General features: G+C 45.2%; 2 protein-coding genes across 2 annotated transcripts; both read right to left on the reverse strand.

Moving 5' to 3' along the window:
* Positions 1–3,467: 3,467 nt before the first annotated feature.
* Positions 3,468–6,121, reverse strand: LOC125530591 (ras-related protein RABC1-like). The gene is made up of 6 exons (XM_087545638.1): positions 5,769–6,121; positions 5,557–5,625; positions 4,910–4,975; positions 4,392–4,513; positions 4,154–4,282; positions 3,468–3,841 (listed from the first exon to the last, which is right to left on the reverse strand). The coding sequence occupies exons 1-6, from the start codon at positions 5,932–5,934 to the stop codon at positions 3,734–3,736; spliced, it is 660 nt and encodes a 219-aa protein (XP_087401764.1). The 5' UTR covers positions 5,935–6,121; the 3' UTR covers positions 3,468–3,733.
* A 1,838-nt stretch (positions 6,122–7,959) lies between these two features.
* Positions 7,960–11,413, reverse strand: LOC125534657 (uncharacterized). Its single transcript, XM_048697823.2, has 6 exons — positions 11,240–11,413; positions 10,391–10,841; positions 9,955–10,232; positions 9,031–9,408; positions 8,528–8,921; positions 7,960–8,400 (listed from the first exon to the last, which is right to left on the reverse strand). The coding sequence occupies exons 2-5, from the start codon at positions 10,545–10,547 to the stop codon at positions 8,556–8,558; spliced, it is 1,179 nt and encodes a 392-aa protein (XP_048553780.2). The 5' UTR covers positions 10,548–10,841; positions 11,240–11,413; the 3' UTR covers positions 7,960–8,400; positions 8,528–8,555.
* Positions 11,414–11,749: the final 336 nt, after the last annotated feature.

Raw genomic sequence — 11,749 nt, forward strand, 5'->3', positions numbered from 1 at the left:
TCGTTTAGTATGTTGCTATTGCTTTCTTCATGACTTATACATGTTCCTATGACTATGAGATTATGCAACTCCCGTTTGCCGGAGGAACACTTTGTGTGCTACCAAACGTCACAACGTAACTAGGTGATTATAAAGGAGCTCTACAGGTGTCTCCAAAGGTACATGTTGGGTTGGCGTATTTCGAGATTAGGATTTGTCACTCCGATTGTCTGAGAGGTATCTCTGGGCCCTCTCGGTAATGCACATCACAACACGATGACTTTGTTCATTATGAGTTTATATATTTTGATGTACCGAAGTTTGTTCGGAGTTTCGGATATGATCACGGACATGACGAGGAGTCTCGAAATGGTCGAGACATAAAGATTGATATATTGGAAGCCTTTGTTTGGACATCGAGAGTGTTCCGGGTGAAATCGGCATTTTACCGGAGTACCGGGAGGTTACCGGACCCCCCCCCCCCCCCCCCCCGTAACCTAATGGGCCTTAATGGGCCTAGTGGAGGAAGAGGAGAGGAGGCCTAGGGGCTGATCACATACAAATAATCTCTAGGAGCTATTATTTGGAATACTTACCTAGTTGGACCACTATACTACAGAAAAATAAATAAAGCTGAGTATGAAACATCCATGGCAAATGGCATTTTAACCAAGGCAAAGTGTAGGCCGAGTGTTACACTCGGCTTAATATGTTTAGGCTTAGGGGCTGTAAGCCGAGTGTCACTTATCAGGGACTCGGCTTATATATAAGCTGGGTAAACGCAGCGACACCCAGTGAAGAAAGTGAGATCATGGCCGACAACACCTAACGGAGGTGCCACGTAGCCCACGTCTAAGCCGAGTGGCTAGTAAGCCGTGTGCCTCGTGCGGATACACGGTTTACATGTAAGCCGTGAGGGCCACGTTAGTCGTGTGTCGACAGCAGCCACGTCCAGCTAGACTCCAAATTGCTCACATAAAGCTATTCTAGGGTGTTGATAAAGTATTCCAAAGGTGGTTTTGATAATTAAGTTGTACCCTAGATACATGTTCTCTTATTAACATGTTGCTAGTGTTTTTTAAATCGTTCTCTTATTCCTTTCTTGTGGTAACCAACACTCGGCTTCCTGGTTGTTCACGGACGGCAATAAGAATGGGGACTCGGAGCATGTCATCCCACGCTTCTTGCTTCCACACATCATCCAGGACTAGCAGAAACTTCTTCTTAGTGACACTCAGCCATATCTTGATTTTGAACTCCTCCTTGATGGCCTCGCTTGCGAAGGCCTTCTTGGCGAGCGTGCTCTTGCCTATGCCGCCCTGGCCAACGATGGCCACTATCTTGACGATGTTGCTGCTATCATGGTCGTGGCGGTCGGTTGTAATTAGTTGTTGCACCAGATCCTCTGTATTCCTCTTGATCTGATCCCCCACAAGATCGGACTCAAGGAATTGTGCGTTCTCGCGCTTGGGTTGTGCAGAACAGGTCAGCGGCATCCTCCGTTCCTCGTAGGAGCTAAGGCCAATGTGGAAGTTGAAGCCATCGACACCGTTGAGATTCTTGATGCAGCTTATCCCTCAGGCAGCCAGATTCTTATGGATGCATAAACAGCTGTAGGCACTGGGGTGCTGCTTGTCCTGTCGGTCCATGGCCTCGAGCTGGCACTGGCAGAGATCAAGGATGTCTTGGGCCTCGTACATGGCGTTCTTGAGCGAGGTCACCCATGCCTGCACGCTCTTACTTGTGGGTGATGCGCCTCCTCTCGGCATCAGTTGATCTCCTGGGAGACGTACGCCCAACAGCATGCGCGCGGATCTTCTCTTTTCCCATGTCCATGATCGTTTTCATCACACAATCTTCTCTTCTCCCATCACGTGGGACGACGGTGTCGCTCGGTTGTGGCACGCACGGACGCCAGGAAGCGCTTTGTGCAGACATTGCATTTTTAGATGTTGGATAAAATGTCCAAATCAAAAATAGATTGAAAAAAAAAAGGAAAACATTGCCAGATGGACACGACCATGTCAAAACTACCCTAAGATGTGATGCGCCTCCTCTCGGCATCGGTGAGGAGGTTCCGGAGGGGTTGCACATTGCCTTGGAGCTTCTTGATCTCGTGGGAGACGCCAAGCAGCATGCGAATCTTGTCTTCTCCCATGTCCATGATGGTGTTCATCACACGGGCTGCCAAAGCATCAAGGACAACCGCCATGGCTTCTTTCCTTCCTGCGTACACGGTACACCACACCAACCAGTTAATCATAAGTAATATACAAATCAATATGCATGAGAACATATTCGTACATACATACGTATGCTGATTACGCATAGTGCTAAGTAGAAGGTAGAGATGGACCGACGCAGCTACTCCCTCCATTCCATATTACTTATCGCTGATTTAGTACAAAGTTAAGTTGTACTAAATCAGTGACAAGTAATATGGAACGGAGGGAGTAAAAATTAATGACACAAATAATCAACTAACTAAAGGATAAACATGCGTGCAAATAAACATGTTTTGCCGATTGATTATCACCTCACCTTCAGTTGCGTGCAGTGAGAGTCGGAAGGAGGATCTATCTCGCTTTACTTGTCTTGGATTTGTCTAGATACAGATGTATCTAGACTCATTTTAGTGCTAGATACCTCTGTATCTAGACAAATCTAAGACAAGTAATTCGGAATGAAGAGAGTAGTTGAATCCTAATAAAGAGGGAGCTCGGTCTCCCCTCCTCTAGCCAGAGGGGATCCGGCGAACGGTGGATCTAGGGGAGCTTGGTGCGGTGGCTGGTGGAGGCGCGGGGGAGGGGGGGGGGGGGGGGGGGTGCGCAGTGAGAGTCTACTGCAAACTGCAAAGGCTCCAACGTCTCTATCAACGTCTCTTTAACCGAGAATGGGCCCCTTCCTCCTGTGGTTTTGGTTAGTTGTCTCTATTATTCCTCGGTTTTCAATTATTTCAACCCAACAGATGAAGATAGCCTGCTGGATAGAGGGATATGTGCAAGTTTTGATCTCTAAAGGAATTGTGCCTGCTGGATCACCATTGCCGAGACGAATAGATTCATTGGGGGGTGACAATCACTGTGAACCGATCAACATATATACTCCCTTCGTTCCAAATTACTCGTCGCAGAAATGGATGTATCTAGAACTAGAATACATCTAGATACATCAATACCTGCGACAAGTAATTCGGAACGGAGGGAGTAGCAAAGAAGGAGCCCAACTGATGAATTGACAAGAAACGGCTATGCATATTGGCGAGGAAAAACAAATTGTGCCTTCTAAAGGAACATGTTGAGGACAAATATTTTTCTTGGAGCTCTTTTCGCTTTCTGAATTGATGTCTGCGTGCATGAGTTCCAATTGATAGAATTGATGAATACAAACGTGATGTAACAGAATTGATAGAATTTAAATTGATTATAGCCTAATACAGGAACTTGATGTCTGTCTGTATGCACAAACTAAATTTCAGCACAAATCGATTGATTCCTCGTGACTAAATTTATAGAGCTTTTCTTAATAATACGTACGTACATTATAGAGAGAGCTGAAAGCTGCCAAGGTACTGTGTTTTGTTTGTTTTTTGATTCAACATGTCATATACAGCAACACAAAAGCGAAATAAAACCGGCAGAAACAAACAAGCTGCCTAGATATCATCACTTTCTCCAACAAACGTTTTCATCCATCCTCCACTAAGATAGATCATACATAGATAGATGTCCGGGATTAGCGTGCGTGATTGAAATCAACAGCAGCCGCTCGCCGCAGCATCAGCCTCCGGCGCCTTCTGCTTGAAGATGTTTTTCTTTGCTCCAGAGGATGCATCTGCCAGCAGGCTCGGCGTGTCCAATATCTGCACCACCGTGCGGGCAACATTCATGTCAGTTTCAACACATGGGAAAGAAAAACTCCATTCAATACAGAAAATTGATGCTGAATCATCTGCACTAGTAGGTATTTCTATTCTATCTGTGAGAGTGTTCCACGTGTGAGTAACAAGACCGACCAACAAGAGCTACTATATTATTACTGGTCCTTTTCTTGACACATATAAACAGTACAAGCATGACACTGCATCAAATAACCGTTTGAGGGGCAGTTTCACCGTACAACCATTGCCAGACAGAATGAACTGAGAGCTCAAAGTCCCAACATATATACATACCTTCAGTACGAGCTCCTCAAAGCACTGCTCCACATTCACCTTGGTCTTCGCGCTGCATTCCAGAAATAGACATCCGTACTCCCTGGCAAAGTCAATGCCTTCCTTCTTGGTGACAGCCCTCTCACTTTCCTGCCAAACCAAGCATTATCCACATTCAGCTCTGCTCTCAAGTCAAGTCTGAACACAAATACAGATAAGTGAAATAAGAAGAATGTAGAGGTGTGGACAGAAGTGGTACCTTGTCCACTTTGTTTCCGACAAGCATCTTTATACAGTCCTGGTTGGTCGAATACAGGTCAATTTCCTTGGCCCATATGTCAGAGAGATTGGTGAATGTTTCTCGGCGAGTAACATCGTACACTGGGAAACAGACGAGACGTTCATTAAGTGGCATTTCTCAAAATTAGACAGCTCGTTAGAGCACAGCAACAAACACACAAACGAAAGAAACAGCAACAAGAAAAAAAGGCTTTGCGACCCCATGTAGTGAAAAACTGTTGTACCCTCCTTGTATGAGGATCTCGAAAGTTGCAACAAGCCTGAAAGGATGCTGTATAGATGCAGTAATTTTCTGTGACGAAAGTCTTAATCATCTATAACTGAATCTTAAGCTGATGTGTAGTTTTGATAATACTGTATAAGGCAATTGACAGAGTAGTTTGGTTGCAAAACCAGCCTATTTAATGTGCCATCAAGTTGCACGAATATACATACATAGGACGGGGAGAAGAGAGTATGAGACGGTAAAAACATTACCCATGATGATCCCTTGTGCCCCTCTGTAGTAAGAGCTGGTCAAGGTCCTAAACCGTTCCTGTCCAGCTGCACAAGAGGCACACGGCGTCAGCAGCTAAATCATCAGAACTCAAAAGGGTGAACAGGGGCATTTAAGAAAGCGAGAAAAGAACTGAATCGCATTGCACACATAATAATCTACTCGGAAACAAAATGAAGGGGAAATTCAGTAGGCACTTGAGTAGTAGCGCAGCAATGGGGTTTTATTATTAGTTAGTAATAATTGTATGAAAGCATCAGGCAGTCAAAACCAATTGCCATGTGTTAGATGTGACATGACACTAGAAGCTTGGAAGCAGGGACTAATCTTCCTTGCTCTACTTTGTTTAGAGGATAACATCCTAGATGACACTTTCAGGTCCACCCCAATGCAATGTAATAATTTTACTGAGGAGTATGCCAATTTAACAAGCATTATATACACTATACTATACTAGAATTAAAAAAGGTAGCAGAGAGTAGTGAAGAGATTGGAGAAACATAGTATGTGTAGTGTAGTTTCACATGAGATGCGAGTGGAGACGGTTCAATCAATGTAAGAAGAAACTACTAGTCCAGTGGAGATGGGAATACAATACGATACAATACAATACAATACAATACAATACCGGTGTCCCAGACGGCGAGCTTGAGCTTCTTGCCGGCAATGTTAACCATCTTCACCTTGAAGTCCACGCCTGCAATTGCAATTGCATCTCATCTCATCTCATCTCATCTCATCAGGGATCCAATTAGCTAGGTTTGATTGGATTGGATCCGATTTGATGGGGGGAAAGAAAGAAAGAAAGAAAGAAAGAAAGAAAGAAAGAGATGTGCGTACCGATGGTTGGGGAGAGGTCCTCGAAGGAGTCGGATGTGAATCGGAGGAGGAGACTGCTCTTGCCCACGCCCGAGTCGCCGATGAGGAGGAGCTTGAACAGGTAGTCGAAGTCCGGCTGCGCCTGCGCCTGAGAGGACGACGCCGTCGACGAGGAAGAAGAGTCCATGGCCCTCCGCCGCGCGGGATCGCCGGCCGGGTCGGATCGGATCGCAGATCTACTTACTATTGACTAGTCGGCGGGGAAGAGAAGAGAAGAGAAGAGAAGAGAAGGGGAAAAGAGAGACAGAGAGGTGGACGGGAGAGTAAGGCAAAGTAACAACCCCCAAACCTGTTCACGTCCAAAACGGTCTTGCATCGCTCCGTCGACGACCATGTGTGCACACGGATGAGCTCAATAAAAGTCGGCACTGCGGACACACCTATGGCCAATGTCATCATCATCATGGGCGAGGCACGTGCTCAGTACACGGACATGGTGCTGCAGGACCGGGGCGCAAGCCTACAACATTCGCCTCCTCGTCGTTGGACGTCGGCGTGCCTAAGCATGAGGCGCTGGTAGAGTCCTATCACTCCCCTCGGGACATCCGCCGTGACCATTGGCGACACAGCCAACGCCAGGCGGAGTTAGAAGCCACCTACAGGGAATTCGACAAGGTCGTGGATGAGGTGCTCCGCAAGAGCAAGGGTGAAGATGAGGTCGCCCTGCCGCCACGGTGCTCAAGCCGTGGAGACGGATAGTTTCACTTCCCGATGCTCATGCCCGCGGAGGAGGCGGGGCTTCATTTTCCAGCCGAAGATAGGTACCGGGCACCAGTGATCATTTTAGGCTAGGTTTAGAGTCCGATCTAGTTGAAACAAGTCTAAATATAATGAATTTGCTTCGGTTTAGATGAAAATCATTCAATTTATGTAAAAAAGTATCCAAGTATGAACGAATATTGTCTGATGCATTAAAATATGCATCAAATTTGTTCATTTCATTAAAATTCTTTAAAAATGTAAGCGGACATATGCGGACAATGTTGGATGGTCGGCTCCCACATCCGTGTGCATGGACTAGTCCTTTCCTGTCTATGGACGGACGCGGTGTCCGATTTATGGGTCGGTGTTGGAGATGCCTAAGTAAAAATATAAAATAGTCTATGCCAACACTAAATTATCTGCCATAAACAACAAAATTCTAGCTAAACAAAAAACATATGTGGAATCACAATATCAATAAAGATGCATCAATTTATTTACTCTACTATTGAAGCCAAGTCTTTTCCCCTCCCTTTGTATGTCACCCACCTCTGCTTTTCGACCCATAGCAGGGATTCCTCCTATATACTATGACATTCATTTATTCCGGAGTAATTGAGGTACTAAATAAATTTCTTAGAATTGTGTCTATATTGGCCTCTACCTTTTGACTTGAGTGGAGAGGAGAGGGCATCCCAATACTTTTACTTTTCTCTAGTATTCCTTTTGAGTTGAAAATTATGTAAAGCAAATATGTCCTAAGCTCCTTAGAAACCGCTATGCTTTTTATTTCAATTAATTATAAGGGGAGAATGTGAGACAGATGAGAGAGGGAGGGAGAGATACTACTAGTAGTATATTGCTAGGACAGTTCTTATTACGTACTCCCTCTGTAAATTAATATAAGAGTGTTTAGATTACTAAAATAGTGATCTAAACGCTCTTATATTAGTTTACGAAGGGAGTACTTGTTAATTAGCAAAGTACTCTCTCTGTCTAGTGTCAAAAACACTCGCTCTTATATTATGGGACAAAGGGAGTAGTACTAATAGTGTATGCCAACATTGAACTATCTGCATTAAAAAAATCTACTTAAACAAAAACATAGGTGGAATCTCAATGTCAATGCCAACACTATATACTATTTTATTTAGCATAAATAAACATACTAGTATACTGCTTGTTCCCTATGTATTGTACTACTTATCTGCCATTAAAAAATTCTACATGCCTCTAAGACATGAGTCAACAAACAAACAAGCAAAGCAGACTAGTCTTGTCTAATCATCCATTCATAATTCCTGCTGACATGCACCTTTCTGAACCAACAAAAACTGAAACAAACAGCAATATAAAGGATTCCTAATAACTTAATCAAACACTAAACCAACAAACAAACAAACAAACTGAATGAACCAAACTAAAACAACGACAAGGGCAAGACGCAGACTTGCAAGCAAGCAAGCAAAATTTGTTTGTTTGCCTAAACATCAATTCATCATCATGTCTCAGTCTCAGGTCAGGACAGGTAAGGTACATACAACCATACAACCAACAGACAATTAAACAGTCAAGAGTCAACCTAATCGGATTGATTAATCCACTCTAGAGTCTAGACTGACTCACTGCTGTTACAGTCAGCTCAGCCCAGCCCAGCCCAGCCCAGAGGAATCATCTAATCTAATCTAACCTAATGAAATGCAAAACTTTTTACTTCTCCATCCAACCAACCAATGCTTCTCCATCCAATTCAATCACTTAACAAACTCAAGGGAGGGAAAGGGACCCTCCCAATATTCACACATTCTCCTTCCATATATATCATCGGAACCAATAAAATTAAAACGGTTCCTTCACCGTCTCACGCCAATCAAGAACCTACCCATGCCACCTGCAACAACAACAACCAAATAATACCACGCCTTGTCAGTCTCCTACTTTACTACTTGACACAAGGTTAACACACAACCACAAATATAATACAAGGCTGCTATAGTGACAGGCGAGAGCATACATACCCCTGAGCTAGAGAGACCACCACTTCTTCTAGCTAGACGGGGCCCCCGATCCAGAAGCCGCCGCAGACACGGCGCCGCTACTTTGCCCAACGCTGTCAGAGGACTCAACCCCAAGCTTCAGCTCCAGATCCAACACAGGGCCCTCACCATTCGACACCACCACCACCTGGCTGCTGCTGCCATCTGCAACCTGCCGGGCAGCATGGCACCGCGACAACAGGTCATTCAGCTCCATGTACGGCTCACCAGCCGCCGGTTCCAGCAAAGGGTCAGCCAGCCGCACACCGCACTCGTCACACTGCTTGCACAGGCTGCTCTCCAGTGAACAAGGGATGACCTGCCCCGTTATGTCAAATATAGTTTCGCTGTCTTGGTTAGCGGTCGTCAAATCAGACTGCGTCATCCAAACCAAAAATATAAAGTTAAATACAAATATAGTTAAGATCGATCCAGTCAACCCGATAAGCATGAAACGGACAGTCGGGCTCAGAAAGAGAAATTACCGATGGGCCATGTTGGCCTTCAGGATTCGTCGAGAGACGACCGATGATATCAGCTAGCTGCTCTACATGTATGCTGTCCCAGTTAACATCTGGGTGAGAGGCCCTGTCAGGACGGGCACCACTGGTGCGGCCATTATTTGCTGCCAAAAGGCTCAGGGAAACCCCACCGCCGTTACTAAGTTGCTGACCCGCAGAGTTCAGCACACCACCATGGCTTGGTCCAGGGGCGGAATGGGGCGCAGCGGGGGATAAACAGGAAGCGTCCCCATTCGCATCATTCAATTCCTCTTCCTGTTCCTCAAATGGAGCGCCATACTGTTCCCCAATCTTGGGACCTGGACCGCTTTTCTTATGGACTTTGCAGAGAACGGAATCATCCTGCAATAATAAAAGGTAAACAAGAATCAACATACTGCTTGGCGTACAAGTGGCGCTAACAAACATTTTGCTAGTAATAACAAACGGAAAAGATCACGTCAGTGCTACCTCTGGGTTGAAGAATAAACTAGTTCAGTTTAAGGGGTAGGTAATTGCTGCAATTCTTTCTTTGATTATGACACAACCCTTGTTTTTAGCTGTTTGGACCTTTCTATCTTTGCTACTCATAACGCAATTCCCAAATATAGTCTCAGGATTTAATTTACCAGAAACAAAAGGATATTTGGAGCATTGAATGTGCGTTAGTGGCACGTGTATTATTCTAATTGACGTTAGGAAAAACGGTTCAGCTCATACTGGAAAAGGAAAGCTTGCGTCTTACTCAACACTAAATAGTTGAGACACGTGTTGAGCGATAATTTGCTGAATCGTGCATGGCATGCTACGTCGTTGTCGCTGGACGTGTAGTTTAGAGTAGAGAAAGAACCCGTTTCATATATAGAATAGATACTGAAACAAACTAGTAGGGAAAAAGAAATGGCATACCAGTCTAACACCAGCGTCAGGTATTTCACCTTGGACGAGCCTATATTCATACATGACCCAGTCGGTCCTTGTACCCTTGGGCGCCTTGCCAGAGTGAAACACCAGGGTCCTCTTCATGCCAACAGTGCGATTTTCATACACCACTTGCCTGTCCTTTCCAGTAGCCTTCCAGTAGCCACCTTCGGTTGAACGGTTAGCTCTATGCCCAACAGAGTACTTTCTGCCACGGGTGCAAAAGAAGTACCACTGGAGATCCCCGGTCGGCATTGACGATTTTGCTGAAGTAAGTTGAAGAAACAAACGGTCAGAAGAGTCTTTAGGACAGTCACTCACATGTTTATGTAGATATAAACATGTTTGTGGTTGGAAATGTTAGTAATAATACAAGAGGGGGATAAGTAATAAATAAATTAAAAAAAAGAATATGTATATATACCTGGAAGATCCCAGGGGGCATGCTTGTAGATATCAACTTCTGCAACGGCGTTGCAGAGCAACTTTTTGCCCAGCAGCTTCCTCTTGAGATAGTAGAGGGTGAGCTCGACGTCAGTTGGGTGGAAGCGGTATCCAGGAGGGAGCGGCGGCATCTCCATTGTGCTAGGGGAAATTGATTGATATATGGTAGAGTTGCCTTAACAAACTATTTTTATATAGTGCTGGGTAGCTAGTGTAATGAGATGGATGCAAGCAAACTCAGAATCTTTCTTAGCTTAAATAAGAGAAGATGAAAAGAAAAAAAAGAAGAGCAGAGTGGAAGCAGGGGTGGATTGGTTGAAGCGAGGCTTGGCTTGGGTGGCAATCAGGTCCAATGCTGAAATTAGAAATATTATTGAAGAGCAGGAGCCCCACATATGGTCCTTTGTTGTGGTTGTGGCATCATCCTGTATCTGTATGTATGTATGTATGAGGAAAACGAAATTGTTAGAAAATTCAGTATGTATGTATGTATGTATGTATGTATGAAAGGGATAAGTATGCATCTATCTATGTATGTATAACAACAAGAAAGAGAGCAGGTGATGTAAACAAAGAGTAAGCAGATGCATCTATGTATGTGCGGACTGAATTTTGTTGAGAGTAAATACAGATAGAGATACAGATAGATGGTAAATAATAATAGGGACTAGATGGGATCGACATTCATTCCGTTGATAAGGAATAGTCGTAGAATCAAGCATTGAGACCGAGAGATCTAATCTATCTAATCTATCTATCTAGGTCGAAGTTGAACCAACAGAGAGAGAGAGAGAGTTGTCGGGGGCGAGAATGGAGAAGAGGGACTTACGCCGCCGGCCGGTGTCGTTGGCGAGGGAGCGGACAGATACGGGGGACGCGGCGGCCGGAGGGGAGGCGAGTTGCAAAACTAGATAGGGGGATGGGAAACGGCGGCGGCGGAGGAGGCGGCGTCCCGTGGCCGCGCCGCTGTTTTCTTTTCTTTGGGTTGGAGGAGGGAGGAAGGGAGGGGGGAGGGGGGTGGCACGGCAGGCGCAGCGGCTTGGCTTTGTCCTCGCGCTGCGGTGCCTTGTCGCCCAAACTCTTCCGTTACTTCCCCCTCACACAACCCGCTTTCTTTCTTGCTTGCTCTCTTGGGCCTCTTGGGCCTCTTGGGCTGGGCCGGGCCTCCCTCGTTATCCGCGCCCCTCATTAATGCATTCCAACTATGACATATATCCTCATTAATGCATTCCATTCATACGATATATAGCCTAAATTAAACCCCCCACCACACACTCTAGGGTTTTGTCCCCTCCCCCCCTCTTCTACGTCGGTGAGCATTCTCCCTCTTGTCTCCGGT

The sequence above is a fragment of the Triticum urartu genome, chromosome 2A, assembly GCF_056163025.1.
Source record: "Triticum urartu cultivar PI428250 chromosome 2A, HENAU_Tu73, whole genome shotgun sequence".
NCBI classification, from domain to species: Eukaryota; Viridiplantae; Streptophyta; class Magnoliopsida; order Poales; family Poaceae; genus Triticum; species Triticum urartu.